This window comes from Hydra viridissima, unplaced genomic scaffold, assembly GCF_058129835.1.
Source record: "Hydra viridissima isolate aposymbiotic clone 2 unplaced genomic scaffold, HvirCarnegie_v1 scaffold_10, whole genome shotgun sequence".
NCBI classification, from domain to species: domain Eukaryota; kingdom Metazoa; phylum Cnidaria; class Hydrozoa; order Anthoathecata; family Hydridae; genus Hydra; species Hydra viridissima.
Genome location: NW_028324309.1, coordinates 4,885,983 through 4,902,490, shown reverse-complemented (window position 1 = coordinate 4,902,490; position 16,508 = coordinate 4,885,983). Strand labels below are relative to the sequence as shown.

At 29.9% G+C, this 16,508-nt stretch overlaps 2 protein-coding genes across 6 annotated transcripts in view; one reads left to right on the top strand and one right to left on the bottom strand.

Moving 5' to 3' along the window:
- LOC145200006 (uncharacterized) overlaps positions 1-8,026 on the top strand; it is a 28,063-nt gene extending 20,037 nt beyond the window's left edge. For both annotated transcript variants that reach the window (XM_090065733.1, XM_090065734.1), the window contains exons 19-29: positions 632-806; positions 1,193-1,291; positions 3,621-3,799; positions 5,029-5,155; positions 5,269-5,412; positions 5,553-5,695; positions 5,951-6,230; positions 6,721-6,894; positions 7,150-7,215; positions 7,434-7,663; positions 7,764-8,026. In XM_090065733.1, the coding sequence (XP_089921859.1) occupies positions 632-806; positions 1,193-1,291; positions 3,621-3,799; positions 5,029-5,155; positions 5,269-5,412; positions 5,553-5,695; positions 5,951-6,230; positions 6,721-6,894; positions 7,150-7,215; positions 7,434-7,663; positions 7,764-7,883 (1,737 nt within the window). In that variant the 3' untranslated portion in view covers positions 7,884-8,026. The remainder of the gene's footprint in view (positions 1-631; positions 807-1,192; positions 1,292-3,620; positions 3,800-5,028; positions 5,156-5,268; positions 5,413-5,552; positions 5,696-5,950; positions 6,231-6,720; positions 6,895-7,149; positions 7,216-7,433; positions 7,664-7,763) is intronic.
- Positions 8,027-9,136: 1,110 nt separating this feature from the next.
- Positions 9,137-16,508, bottom strand: part of LOC145192795 (uncharacterized) — a 34,648-nt gene continuing 27,276 nt past the window's right edge. For 3 of the 4 annotated variants that reach the window (XM_090065730.1, XM_090065729.1, XM_090065732.1), the window contains 11 exons: positions 16,146-16,449; positions 15,847-16,062; positions 15,488-15,588; positions 15,190-15,364; positions 14,922-15,088; positions 14,523-14,797; positions 14,108-14,275; positions 10,269-10,547; positions 9,994-10,119; positions 9,477-9,789; positions 9,137-9,390 (listed from right to left, as the gene is read on the bottom strand). In XM_090065730.1, coding sequence (XP_089921856.1) covers positions 9,216-9,390; positions 9,477-9,789; positions 9,994-10,119; positions 10,269-10,547; positions 14,108-14,275; positions 14,523-14,797; positions 14,922-15,088; positions 15,190-15,364; positions 15,488-15,588; positions 15,847-16,062; positions 16,146-16,449 — 2,299 coding nt within the window. In that variant the 3' untranslated portion in view covers positions 9,137-9,215. Of the gene's footprint in view, positions 9,391-9,476; positions 9,790-9,993; positions 10,120-10,268; positions 10,548-14,107; positions 14,276-14,522; positions 14,798-14,921; positions 15,089-15,189; positions 15,365-15,487; positions 15,589-15,846; positions 16,063-16,145; positions 16,450-16,508 lie in introns of those variants that run through there. The other variant, XM_090065731.1, reaches the window with a different exon arrangement.

Genomic DNA, 16,508 nt, shown 5'->3' with positions numbered 1-16,508 from the left:
AACTAGATGGTGGCCATACAAATTATTTTGACATAATTAACATTTAGTTGTATTCAATGCTACAGTTAGTGATATGAAACTGACGCATAATTGCATTAAGCTCAATAACAGTATTGCAAGAATCTCTCTTTGAAAACCTTACCAATAATGTATTGACCTTTTCAGTTGTAACTTTAGGTCTTCCAGTACAAGGCTTGTCAAATATTTTTTCCAAAGCTTTTATAATTAATTTCTTTATTTCATTTGAAACTTCCTTAGCTTCTCCCTTGCTTTTGAAATGTCACGTAGTATTAGGATTATTAAATTTCATAAATATTTCGGCCATTAATTTGCTTTTGCTTATGAAATTTTGATGTATGTATGTGTTTATGTATTTATGTATGTATGTATGTATGTATGTATGTATGTATGTATGTATGTATGTATGTATGTATGTATGTATGTATGTATGTATGTATGTATGTATGTATGTATGTATGTATGGATGCATGCATGCATGCATGCATGCATGCATGCATGCATGTATGTATGTATGTATGTATGTATGTATGTATGTATATATGTATGTATGTATGTAAATGTATGCATGTATTTAATGCTTTACATATTTATAGTAAAAATGTCTCCTTAGTTTGAAGGATGTGTTGGTGCAGACATTACAGCTCTTGTATCAAAAGCTGCTATAGAGTCTATAAAAGAGGCAAAAAAGAAAGCTGCGGCTATATTCTTGAAAGCAAATACTACTTTAGACAATGCTAAGAAAGATGTTGAAGCAGTAAGAGCAAAAATACAGCAATGGAATAATGGTCAGTGATAGATTTACTTTGATTTTCTTCAAACTTTTTAGAATAATTAAAAAACTATTCTCTTTAATAAATTTTACCATAAATGTATGAAAGTTAAACATTAAATTTGAACAACCTTCAAAGGTCATCTTTCATTGTTAAGTGTATGTATTACAAGAAATGTATGTTCAAAAAGAACCTAACAAACGAAGTGATTAGTTTAAAAATGTAATATGTTAGTACTTTATGTGTTTTAGAAACCTTAATGAAAACTCTCTGAAATATCTATCATGAGATGAAAACCTAAAATTTTCTTCTCACCTTATTTCAGAGTTTTTGTGTTTTTTTTTTATTTTTTTTTTGTTTTTTTTTTGTTATTCAAATTAATAAAATTTAAATTTATTTAGGAATTGAGCAGTATAAAAATAAATTAATAGAAAGAGGAAAAGAACTAGAAAAGGAGAAAGAAGAAATGGAAAAAAAATGTGGGAAAGGATGTGGAAAAGGTATAAGTAATGCAAAGGTATTGAAGTTTTTATTAAATAAGTGATTTTCAAATCCCAGTTTCTCCTAAATCTAGTACTATATATATATATATATATATATATATATATATATATATATATATATATATATATATATATATATATATATATATATATATATATATATATATATATATATATATATATATATATATATATATACAATTAGATAACATTTTGTATTTCATGAAATAGAGAGTATCAGGAGCTTCAAGGAAAATTGTACATCAATGACAATATACTATATTTCATTTTAGAAAACACCACAGTGATTAATAATATGACCTATTCTAATAATGTAGAACAAAATTCTGCTAGTGTAAATTACTTGACAGCTGTAAAGTTTGAAACCAAGTTGGTTGTCAGGCTTGCATTTTCTGGCAGGACTTATATTTTTTTGTCCCAAGTGGCCTTAAGTTCAACTAATATGTTTATATAAAAATGTGCATGAAGAATAGGTACTTGTTATCAAAATGATGATTACAGCAGAGCATCCCTGATAATAAATATCTACTTTGGCCAACCAGGCAACAATACATTGACACAATTGGGTGATTTTGTATCTTCAAAAGAAATTGGGGTTAATATAAATAGAATTTTCTACAAAGAATTTTGATCAAACTTGAAATAAGTTTAAAAAATGACTTTCCAAGACCATTATTGGTAAATTTCAATGAAATGTTATTATCTGAAAAGGTGGAGGTTTTAATATAAGAAGCAGAAAAAAACTCAATCCAGAGCCTATTTTTATTTTATTTTTGTTAAAAAAAACCTAAGGATTAAAGCCCTATTAAACTCTGTTCAAAATATTTATAATATTACAGGTGCGACAGCAATTCGCAAATTTTTTTGACTAGGTTTGGCTAGGTTTTGTGATGTAAATAAAATACTTCCACTATTTGTTTTTGTTGATTAATGTTTACGACTGTCTTAGATTTTAATAAAATTGTGAATGAAAAACATTTTAGTTAAAAGTTTTACAATGGAAGCTAAAAGATCTGAAGCTTTAAATTTGATTTCTGCAGGTTTGCCTGCACGTGAAGTGATTCGTGTTTTAGGAGTGTCTAAAACTACATTTTACAAAGTGAAAAAACGTGACAGTGCTGAGAGAGCCAAAATGCCATCTCCAGTGAACAAAAAAGTTGATAAAAAGTTCACAGAAAAGCTGAAAAAGCATGTTGAAAAGAATCCTACTGTATCCATCAGAAAGACAGCGAAATTGTTCAATATTGATGATAGGACAATTAGAAGAGCTCTAAAAACACTTGGAAAAGTCAGTGTGGCCCGACCTTCATGTCAACTTTTGACAAAAAGACTAAAAACTTTACGATTGGAGCAATCTAAGAAGCTTCTGAACCAGCTAAAAAGCCATGCTTCGTCAACAGTTAAAGTTTTCTCAGATGAAAAAATGTTTAGTGTTGACTATGTGATATATAGATGTAATGACAGATTCATTGTGCAGAAGGATGACAAAGCACCACCTGTGTGTCAAACCAAGCACCCTCAGTCCATCTTGATGCTAGGAATCATTGCTTCTAATGGAGAGAAATGTCCACCAATCTACATCAAAGAGAAAGAAAACGTTACCTCTGATGTGTATATTAGCTTACTAAAACGCTAGTACCATGGCTGAAGAAGACATTCCCAGAAAACAATTACATCTTTCAACAGGATAATGCACCTTGTCATGGCTCCAAAAAAACTTAACAATATCTTACGGACAATGTGGCTAATTTTTGGCCCAAACACTTTTGGCCACCATATAGCCCTGACCTGAATCCCCTTGACTATAGGATGTGGAGCATACTTAAGAGTAAGGCTTGCAAAAAGATCCACTCAAGTGTCAAGTCACTAAAGTCATAAATTACTCATGTTAGGAAATAAATTTCAAGGGACTGTATAATATGCACCTGCCAGTCCTTCCGTCCTAGGTTTGAGGCAGTGATCAAAAAAAAGGAAGCCTAATTGAATGTTAAGGTGGGAAAAGTATTTATCTTCAACTTTTCTCTCAATAATATTCCATGAATATAATTTTTTAGTGCTTTAAAAATTCATTTTGAAAAAAATTCTAAAAAGTTTGCCAATTGCTGCCGCACCCTGTATATAAAATGTGTAAGAATAATGAAATAGTATAACAAGAATAACTATTTATTTTTATTCTTTCATCTCATTGAACTCGGAGATTTTTTTTTAAATCTCATAAAAAAATGTATATATTCTCAATTTATTGTATATCAGACACGAAAAAGATTTGCATATTTTTTTTCAGAATAATTTGTAATTGTTTTAGTTTGTGTTCCATTTTATGGATGGGTAGCTCATTGTACTACTATTTGGGGACGTCCTGTTGGCTGTTTGAAATGGGACAAATGTAAATGGAAAGCTCCAAATCTTATATGTATGGCTGATTGCCAAATTAAAAAAGGGTTGGCTAGTTTTGCTGCATGGGCTGAACAATTAGGAATAAAGGTGATCTTTGGTAATTTTTAGATAAAAATATGTCTTTTATTAAATATGATTTGCTGCATAACATATTTGCTCTATAACATTTTATTTTACATGTTAAACAAGAAAATCTCATAAATTTGCTATACGAAATTCATTTGCAATTATACAATGAAATTAAATTATCAACTTGCGTTAAATTGTCATTTTTAAGCATTACTTCCATATAGAAATTTGGCTATTGCTCCTTTTTTACAAAAAGTTTCCCACCATATAACTCAAAATAAAAAGTCAGTTGCTCATATATAATAGTATTAATAACAACAATAATAATAATGATAACAACAACAACAACAACAACAACAACAATAATAATAATAACAACAACATAAATAACAATACATACAGACATACAAACATACATACATACAGACATACATACATACAGACAGACAGACAGACAGACAGACAGACAGACAGACAGACAGACAGACAGACAGACAGACAGACAGACAGACAGACAGACAGACATACATACATACATACATACATACATACATACATACATACATACATACATACATACATACATACATACATACATACAGACATACATACATACATACATACATACATACATACATACATACATACATACATACATACATACATACATACATACATACATACATACATACATACATACATACATACATACATACATACATACATACATACATACATACATACATACATACAAACACATACATACATACATACACATACATACATACATACATACATACATACATACATACATACATACATACATACATACATACATACATACATACATACATACATACATACATACATACATACATACATACATACATACATACATACATACATACATACATACATACATACATACATACATACATACATACATACATACATACATACATACATACATACATACATACATACATACATACATACATACATACATACATACATACATACATACATACATACATACATACATACATACATACATACATACATACATACATACATACATACATACATACATACATACATACATACATACATACATACATACATACATACATACATACATACATACATACATACATACATACATACATACATACATACATACATACATACATACATACATACATACATACATACATACACATTACTATATCAATGTTACATTTTTTTAGATAATGTTAGGCCTATCAAATGTAGGACAATTCTTTGGGAATGCTCTTTCTGAAATGACTAAAATTGCTGATGGCATTATTGCAATTGCAAATAGTGTGGTGGAGTTGGCCAAAGATGCAACAATGGGTGAATTTACAATATTCTCTTTAAATAGTTGTTGTCTTTTCTTAATTGCTTAAATATATTACTTAAATATATGACATAACTACATTTTAAAATTGCTTTATAATTGTTTGCAGCAATCCTCACTCTTGCTGAACAATTAATGAGCATCAAAATTGAGTCTATTTGTCTGAATGCTCAATTTGATCCAAAAACCAAAACTTGTGTTGGATATAAACTTAAAGGGAGTTATCTTGAAAGAATGTCATTTGACTTTCAGGGTAAGTAGTGAAATGTATATTATTTTGTAATTAACACCAATTATCAGTAATAAAAAAAACTTTCTCTTTTTTGAAGAAATTAAAAATATTTTGAATCTAAGAAAAATATAAGTTATAAGCGTAATCTTTTCTGCCTCTAGGATCAATATGCATTGATTTGTCCGTATTCAAAATGCTAGGCTCTACGGCGGCAGTGTCTGTAGAACCTAAAATAGAGAAATTGGATGAGAATGCTGCAAACATTGATGCTAAAGTTAATGAAGTGGATCGAGCATGTAAACAGGTAAAGTTCTTTCAAACCTAAAAAATTCTTTCAAAAACTACTAGATCCTGATAAAGAAATTTTTTTTTTGACATTTAAATATTTATAGATCCAGAAAAATTTCTACTTTTGTCAACCAAAAATATAAACTTTATTCCTTTTGTTCTCTTGAAATTCTTTTTGACTTTTTATGAAGTTTTAAATCGTAGCAGTAGCAGCAAAATGTTTAAATTGTAAATGTATCTATAAAATTACCTTTAATTTTGGATTTATTAGATGGAAAGTAATGCATCACGTCTTGAAGATGAAGTCAAATCGACTACAACAGTTACATTAGAGAAGCGATCACACGTTTACACAGAAGAAGAACTGCGCATCCATCGACTGGCTTATGATCCTCTACCTCAGGTCAACTTAAGGAGCGAAGAAACGAACAGCGTTATGGCAGATGCTGTGCCTTGGGAATACATCAACGTCGAAGATATCGGCATGGGTACTAAGGATGGAGTAGTGCGTTCACTAAATTTTTCTGCTCGTCATCAAATTCCTATTGAAGGTGTGAAAATGTGGATATGCGATAGCTACCTTCCTTTATTTGTTACTTTTTTCTATGAGTTATTTGCGTTATTTAAAAATAACCAATAGAAATCACAAAATAGTGTAAAGTGGATAACGTTAAATTTTACTTAAATTATTCATTTTTCGAATAGATGTTCACAAATAAAAATCCACTCCACTTTCTCTCATCCACATTGTTTCACATATTTTCTTTATTATGAATAAATAGAGTTGAACTTAACATCAGATATTGGACACTGATTTATCGAAAGACTATAATGTCCAATAAAAGTTCAGTTTGGCATAACTTATTTTCGGGCCTTCAATCTACTAACAAGATAGTGTATTTTGTATTTAAACTTCGGTGCTTTACTCAACGATTTTAAATAGAATTTTATTGATTGAACTAATGTTTATATAAGTTTTGTTTAAAAAAAACTTCCTTCGTAAATTCTGTTTTGATTTTAATATTGCTTTATTTTTCGTAGAATCTCATGATTTTTGTCATCAGCATCAAAGCGTTCTTTCGAGGTATACCACAATAGCAGATGGCTTTTCTTCAGCCATTAAACACTTAAATGACGCGAAAGAAGGTTTCTTGTACCAAAAGAGATCATACTTGAATCAAATATACTATTTGAATGATTTAATTCGTTCAGCGCGTAAGTAATATTTGCTGAAACTATTACTTTTATTGATTTTAAATTTGCTCTTATTTTGTTTTTAATTAAAACAACAACAAAAACTTCACCACCCCTCAAGTAATGCTTATTAAAAGTAGTATTATTTTCACGAGTTTGAAAAACAAAACGATGACAGTGAGGATAATCATAATTGTTGCGACCGCTTTTGTTGGTCCAAAAAGCTGGAATACAATTTCTCCACTAAATGTAATTTCTCCACTAAAAACTCTTTAGCTTTAAATAACATGACTTTGGATGAACAAGAAGATCTTTGGCATTGGAAAGATTACGCAGAAGATCGTAAGTAACGTTTACACGGTATTTTATTTTCATGCGGTGTAAAAAAAAGAAACTGCTTTAAAATAAAACTATTTTTTTCAAAAATGAACGATTTTGTTACAAAGTTAAAAAAGTTTGTTTTCAAAACTTGCGTTAAGAATTCCGAACTTACACTTTCCGTTGATAGTTTTATAAAATTATCGGATAAATCTCGTTCAAACTTTTCTATCTCGCTGTAGATATTAAAAGCTACTTAGATAAAGCGACAAGTGTGTTCAAGGGGAAAAAACGTGATAGCATTAATCACGTGCGTCAGGCATTAAATGATGTTATCGAAAGTGATCGAGGCTTAAAGTTGCCTGAGTACATCAAATACTTGCATTCTCTAGCTGTCAAAGCTGATAAGAAATCTCAAGTCAACCAAAAGCCCACTAAGGATTCTACCAGTTCTTGGCATCACATCAAGAAAGTTAGTTGACTCGCATTTGTTGCAATATTTTTTTTTGTTCTTGGTTTTGTTTAAATTGCAACTTTACTGCATTTTAAAACGTGATTAAATACTGTTTCAGATTCTTCTGAACGTGGCTACAGATGATAACATACCGACTTTTGAGCTGGCTAAAGGAATTGGTGAAGTGCAAAAGATGCTGTCAGCCATGAAGAGATCCACCATTCCTTGCGCAGCATAGACTTTATAAGCTATTTTGAAAAAACCTTTCAATATGAAAATAATTTATATTATTTATGATTTATTTTAAGAACTTTTTAAAAAATGAATTGTACGTTTTTAACCACTTAATGTATCCCCGTCTCTGACACGGGCGTTCCTTTCCGGCGAATTTTGAATATGCCCGTGTGACACTCGAGCGAACGTATTTTGTTGTAAACAAATTTTTATATGCTCGTTCCCGACGCGGGTACTTATTTACGATATGTTTATCTACTGAATATGTCACAGCGTGCTTCGATTTACGTATCGTAGCTTAACGCCACTGAAAATCCTTTTTCCTTTCTTCCAATTATACATAAATACTAAATCAATGAAAAAAAAAACTGATCATTTTTTGATCGAAAATTCCAAATTAATGTGTGCATTAAGGGGTTAAGAACTGTATTAAATCCTGCTTTCAACTTGATATGAAAACCTAGTTACATGATATTTTTTCATAATATTTATTTCAAAGCAATCTGTTCTCATTGGTTGTCACTAATCTTCTGAATGATTGAAATTTAAAGGGAATATAAAAGTAAATCAATTTCACTAATGAAAATTTTTTCCATCATGATTAGTTGATAAAATGATTTCGACAAAAAAAATCGACAGAGCTTACTGAGAATGGAAGAGATTATGAGGTTAGAAGACCCCGGCTGTCTTGCTCCTCTACGCATATTTGTAAATACTCGTTGACATCCCATTCTGCATTTTTAATTAAACACCCAAAAAAACGTAATTGCAAAAATGGATATCCCAAAGTGAAAAATTGGAAAAGTCTGAACCTTCATATACTAGCTTTATTTTAGAACAAGTAGAGCCCTAAAAACAGATCAAGCGATACAAACAAGGCTAGGTATTAAAATGATGAAATTTCTAACTTGATCATCAATTAATCAAAATTTATTTTCTAAAATATTTGACGTTATGCAGAGATATGACAATATTAAATTTCTCTCTGCAAAACGTAAACATTTCTAGAATTTTAGCAGATACAAATGTTTAGAAAAATTTGGAGAAAAGCGCGTTGTTATACTAAAAAAAACCTCTAGTGATTTGCTGAAAAAGTATACTAGGCATTGCCTAGTATGCTTTTTCCGCAAATCACTGGAAACTGGTTTCACGCAAATGAGATTGCATGAAAGCAGTTTTCCTTTTAAAACTATTTTGAAGCGAAAATAGTTTATTGATTTCAAATTTCCGAAGAAAAGAACAAAAACCAAAAAACACTTTCCTAAATAAAGAAACCCATTTTCTGATTATTCCACTTTTGTTGCTAACAAGGTTTTCAAGCAATCAAATTTAAAATTCACTTGTATTTTGAGTATAAATAATCATAAGATACAGGAGCTAAAACATCTCCATTAGGAAGTTTTACACCAACAGCAGCATGACCGATACCACCGATGTTTACTAAGTTGACTTCCAAGTAATATTTTGTATCCACTGTTAAACTAACAATCGACGATTCTTGTTCGAAGTACCTGAATATTGATAAAATAAGCCAACTGAAAGAAATAACCCTTAAGGAAATTAAAAATGAAAAGTTTAACCTAAAATCTCTAATTACTTGTTCCATTGAAATCTTTCCGTGTAACTGGAAGTCCCAGCAATCTTTACGGCTGAACTGTGGTTTGTCACATTTTTTGTAAAGAGCAGCTCGCAAACATCATCGCAAGAGACAACAAAAGTGTGAGAACCCGATTGAGTAGCTTTAAAATAAGTATGCATACGAATACCGCTCTTAGAGAGACCAAATGTTGGAAAGTCAAAATTGTCAATAAAACCTTTTGTTGTCGGATTGTGAGGATAACGTGGATCGGATTTAAGAGCTTCGAGGCTAACAATATTGTTGAATAATGAAACATATACTGCACCATCAGCTAAATAATTAAAAGCTAAGTAAACACCGTCAGCTAAAAACAATGCAATAATTTCAATATAACAGACAAAACATTCCACGTGTAAAGAATTCATATCTAGATTTTATGAGACCATACAAATAACACTTAGAACTTTATAAAAAAAAAACTTCAATACAAAAAAAAAAGCTGCAATAAAATTAACATGCAAGCTCTTATTCTCACCTACGCCAGGCATTAAAAATTTGCGTTTTGCCTCATGGCAGTTTCCCCAAAGCCCTAAATTAATATTGTTTCCCAGAGTTCTGCCTAATGGGTCAAAACAAACATCAAAAACTTGAATAGTTTGCCCTAAAATAAAAGTGAATGGGAAATGGACCTGTAAAAATGGACCTGTAAAAATCAATTTATTTTGAAATATTATACCTAGTTTACAAAACAATTTTTTTGAAAAAAGGTTTTTGAAAAATTTTTTACAAAACACAAAAGTTCGCTCTTACACAAAGTTCTTCGAATCTGACTTCTCAGGTCAGTTTTGGGACATGAGCTATCAAGCACCATCTTGTGACCCCATTTATAACCATCTTTCGAGCAAACGGATTTCCCGCTACAGTTATGAAGTAAAGTACCTGCTGCTGGGTTGAAAACAAATTTGGAAAAGTCGTTGCTGCAATAAGCAGACGTTGGACGAAGTACAAGAACTGTATTGTCAGCTGGTTGACACCCTCCAGATTCAGGTTCGATGCAATATAAATTTCCTGGCGGCCGTATCTGTGTAACTTTAAAATATATATTTATGCTTATATCCATATTCATACTAAAGTTTGTAACAGTTGCACTAAGTAATTTTGAAGATATATATAACTTTTGATGGATGTGCATAACTTTATTGAAGACGTAATTTTTAACGGATCTGCATAAATTTATCTAAGATTTTACATATATATATATATATATATATATATATATATATATATATATATATATGTATATATACACTTCATTGAAATGAGACATGGATGAAAAAAGGATGCGGTCTATTTGATGTAACAATTGGTGCATTTGATGGGACTGAAGTATGCAAATTAGAGGGTATATTCCTGTTAAATAAACTATCATTCTTTTATAATAAAAAATTTATAGGTATTTACAGATAAAGATGTGCATCTAATGGTGTTCAACGCAGCACATGTGTTAGAATATCGCCCACAGAATGAAGAAGACCTAAATACTGATAAGTACTACAAAGAACTTTTTAAAAACACTAATTTCAGCTAAATCAAGAAATTATTTGCCAACTTTTTTGATCACATTTTTGCTAAATGATGGGTGGAACCATATAATATTATGCTTGCGATTACATTCCTTGCCATTTTTATTAGGATATTATTATGTTTTAACTTATAACTGTAACCTGTTTTGTTTAATGCTTCTTCATAACACGTATATTATGAAGAGCAATTTTTGTAAGAGAATTTTTTTAATGGTTTTTTTCTTTTTCATTAATGTTTACGTTAATCATGTAACGTTTTTTTCATTTTTTCAGCTGATGATTGCCGCGATACGCCAGTATGAAACTTTAAGTACCAACAAAGTTGTCATCCCTCTCTGTGTTTTCAATATATGACGGAGTTAAGAGGAACACCCTGTTCGACTGTTAAAGAATTGAGGAACTAAAAAAAATATTTGGACCAAATCAGCATGAACAAAATGGTGGCAAATGCCTTCCAATAAATTACTAAGTGTTTTCTTCAACCATCACTAATATGAAAAAGACAATACGTGACAGCCACTACAACCAACAATCGAGCAACGAGGGAGGCTGTATTTCACCGCGTAAGTAAAACTGTTCTTCCCTAAAAGCTTAGGTAGATGACGCCAGGGAGTGGGGACTATTGAAACCTGAAAACTCTCAATTTTTCAATTTCAAAACTTTCAATTTCAAAACTTTCAATTTCCTTTTTTTAAAATTAAAAAAAAAAAAAAAAAAAAAATGACAAAAAAACCAATAAAAAAACCTAAAACAAATGACAACTTGACAGTCTGCTGTATGCATAAAGGATGGAAACAATTCTTAAATTTAAAAACTTATTTTTAATAAATGAGATTTTATACCCTATTACATAACATTTTTTATTTGTGCTCTTAACACTGTATTCTAAAATTTAAATTTGTTGAGTGAACTTTTATTTTAGACACAAAGTGACAAAGCTCAAGCGATGCTTGTTATGTATTAGTACACAAATCATACACCCATCCTGTAGAGAAAACAGTTTTCATGAAACCCCCTTAAAATCTTAAAAACCTTTTCTGATCCTATCCCCAGGACCCTTTGAGAGTTTGAAACTGTAAATAGTTAAATTAAGGAATTAGCTACGAACATATCTGCCTACCAACATCTATTTGCAATCGTTATATGTTGCTTTTAATAACCTAAGTATTCCAACTACAGTGCCCCTGAAAGTATGTCTTATTATTTTGCACACAATAATTCTTTTTTGAGATGATCTCAATTCACAACCGGGGTTGAAATGTGGATTGAAGCAAATTTCAAGGAACTTCTTTATAAAATGTTTTACTTATTTACTACAATATTTTTTAAATACAAAAACAATGAGCTGAAAGTAGAACGCTAAAGAAAATTACCAGTTTGTGAGGCGTTCAATAAGTATGAAAGTAAATGCTTTAAAACCCATGAATCAGGTCAAAACTTACAGCCCCAAAAAAATAGTCATTAACTTATTTCTGCGCATTAAATGCTTATTAAAAATATGATTAAACTAAAAATATCGTTATCCCGTAAATGAGAAATCCTTAAGAAAAAAAGAATAAAAAAAAAAAAAGTAAGAATATTAAAAATAATCTTTAAAAAATAAACAAAAGGTTTTGGTCATTTTATCTTTCTTTAGGCTCTTGAATTTCTTAAATCTAGATTTGGTACAAAATCTCTTGAAAGTAGAGTTGATTTTGTAATTAAATTTTATGAAATGCTGTCGGAATTGTTTTTTGTATGAACTAACATTGTCATTTGTTCATGATACAGTAAAAACTGTTGTTTTTTGATAATCTTGATTATAAAAAATGTCCCAGATGAATTTGATTTACCTATAGATTTTTATTGACCACTAGAATTCAAAAAAAAAAAAAATTTGATTTAAATTTGAGTTTAATTTGTTTATATTATTGTGTTTGGAGTGTGCACACAGTTCGTTACATCTGACGTTTATTTAGAACAAGTTCAGCTTTGAAGAAAGTTTTTGAGGCGAATTGATTTTGTATCCTTGCTCGTTATAGTCCAAAATCCAGGTCCCCTCGCATGGAAATGTTTCTGACAATAGTTCCAAAAATGGTTTTGCATTTTTTAAACTTTACTTAGAAAATGAACTTTAGGGAAAACTGCTTCACTATGGTTTAAGCTTTTTTTAAGAATTTACTCTTTGTAAGAAAATCTAAAGACATAAAAGCTGAAAACTTGCTTCAATGCAGAAAATAACAGCTGAACAGAAAATAAATGCTGATAATAACCTGTTAAGTTTCGCTTGCATTTCATGAAGATAAGTCTTCAAAATCTGAAAAATGGTCACACGGTCATTGTTCTTTCCTGGGTTAATTATCATAATCTATATTGACAAAAGAAATGTGGTGAGCACATCTTCTAACTTATATGTACTTCTAGGAGTATGAAGGCCCTTTTCTTTTATATTTCATGATTTATAATTAAGTAAGCAAACTCAACCAATAGTATTTTATTTTGATATTGATGTTTAGGAGAGAAATTGTGTGGAGAATATAAAATAATCATTTTTAATTTGGAATAAATTTTCACTTTTGTCAATTTTTTGCTAGTTTTTCTCTTAAAATCAATGAATAATATGAAAAATAGAGTTTTTATTTTCACATCTTTATATAACTTTAAATTATTATCATTATTATATATTATTTGAATATATTATTTAAATGCAATTGAAAATGTTAATTTTAACAAAGGCAAAAAAGTTTTACTGATAATTAATTATTATAGCTTGATAATTAAGGAAATAGCATATTACATAAATTCATCATTTTGATTTGCCAACAGAAAATTGCATGGTAGATGATACAGAAAACAGCAATTCAGTAAATTTATGTTAAGGACCAGATTAGCCATGCAGAGTTTTGAAATTTGTCACATTTTCAAGAATTAAATTTCAAAATGAACCTTACCTACAATGAGTATACCTACAGCGTAATTTAAGAATATTATATTCTAAAATTAGTCATCCCATTACATGGTATGATTTAAAACATCAAAAACTTTTTTTATTTTCAATTTAAAAACGAATGATAGAGGAATACTTACTAAAACATTGCCCTGTACATGCTTGCTCTTCAAAGTCAAGCGTGTTAAAGGAGCAGGGAACACCACCACATCTATGTGGAATGCAGTATCTTCGTCTTTTTTGTTTACCACTACCACAAAATGATGAGCAAACAGACCAAGAACTCCAAGGAGAAAGTTCACCATCAACTGAGAATTGAGAAATGTTTATATAAATACAGTACGCAAAACTGTTAAAATGCAAGATAAAATTGTATGCAGTATTACATGCATCTTTCTAAAATATAGCGCTTTTTTAAAAAAAGTTTGATCATAAAAATACAAATATTTTAAAGCTACATCTTTACCAAAATGTAGCTTTAAAGTATTTGCATTTTTATGATCAAATTTTGAAATTGTAAACAAGCATACAATCGAACAAATAAAAGAAGCTTACCTGGTTTATAATTACTGTTACAATCATTTTCATTTAGCCAGTACCAGATTATTCCAGGATTTGTTTTCTCATTGTGGATCCACTCAGATGGGCGATAAAGTGAGTCATTAGAAATAATTGAACCACCTACATCTTCCCGGCTTGTAATTAATAAACCTTCTTTACCTTTAGATATCCATGGAAGATTTGGTTGTGGTCCTTTCCACCATGTGTAGTTATCCCAAATATCAAACTGCTTAAGAAATCTTGTTTTGCGCGATATTGAGGAAGTCAATCTTCGAAAATTTAAAGAAAATAAAAAATGGTACAATAAAACAAAATGATTTGATAAAATCTGAAACAAAGTAATCATAATGTTTTTAAAAAGTTTTAAAATAAGTATTTACACCAAAGACTTACGAATATTCCTTTGGCGATTGCCAGATACCTCCCCATCTTCCCCTCTCCTGGGCATCTAGCATATATTTGAAGGTTTTACCATTGGATAAGCCTTTAATGGCATTTGCTTTGCTCAGAATAGAAAAGTTGTCAAATAATGAAGGTGTATTTGAATTTCGCAAATAAATCTACAGTTAAGCATATATACAATTGTAACCTTAATTCCAATCTCTATTGAGGTTGAACAAAGTTTAAATATAAAAATAATGCTAGCGAAAAAATCAAATACTTGCTCTTCTGTCCAACCACTGGACGCTGATGTGACTATTAAAGTCCAGCCTTCATTTGGAGTAGTGGTCATGTCACAATAAACGGGTTGATTGTCTGTTAACATGTAGAATCCATCAGTATACATTTGTCCTTTATGAAGACCATGCACTCTTAAATCATTGCAAGAATACCGGCTGAATTTTAAAGAATATCAAAAATAACTATATTTTCAAAAGTGAGTAGAACAGAAAAAAATTTTAAAACTTAAAAAACTGATTTAAGATTTAAAAATGTTGATCTATTTAGGAAACTTTTACCTTCCTCCTTCTCGAATCCATACTCTAATAAAAGAAGGACTTTCAAGAACCATCATGTACTTTCCTTTACCTACTAATACTCCATATTCATCTCCATCTTTCTAAAGAATAATTTAACATCCAAAAAGCAATTTTCCTGTTTAACTAGATATTAAAAACTTTTGAGCTTAATCAAAAGCTACTAAAACTACACAAATATTTTACAGAAAATTTAAAGTTTAATAAAATAAATGCAAACACTAACTTTAAAAAAAAACATAGAAAAATAAGGCCAAAAGCACAAAAATGATTATTTTTTACTTTTAGCATTATTTTTCTACTTGTTTAAAAGATAGGTTAAAAATTTAAAAGACGAATACCATAGAATTAGCAGACATTAAAATTCCATTGTGATAAGTGGTGCATAAAGGAAATTTTGCAATATTCTCCTGATTAACATTCCATACGCCAAACTTTTTCAAGATCAATGGTAAAGTTTTAGAAGGACATAAAGCACTGTCATATTCAACTGGCAAAGCAAAAATGCCACCATTCTCATTAGGACTGTCTGCTTCCAACATGATTTGGTAAAATTTCTTAATAAAATATAAAGTTTTAATATGTTAGCTTCAAATTAAAAAGATTTGATTTTTTTTAGAATTAATTTAATATTGGTCACCTCCCCAAGATCTTTAATTTTCATTTTTTCTAAGTACTTTGTAATTGAAAAATCTTCTGTCAATAATCTTTCAGATTGACAAAGCTTCATTTTTTCCAAAGTCCAATTCTTTGAAACAATATTTGTCAATAAAGTCCACCCACCACCATGACGATCTTGGTCACAGTACGTTTTTACAACTGATCCTGGTGTAGGCTCTATTTCATATATACCACTTGGATATTTCTTCAAAGCATATAAGCCACGAAAAAATAAATCAAGACAAGATGCAGGGAAACTAAAATCACCTTCCCTCACCCAATACCTACAGCAACAAAAAAAAATTAAGTGACCTAATGATTAAAATAATAAATAAAGATTGTA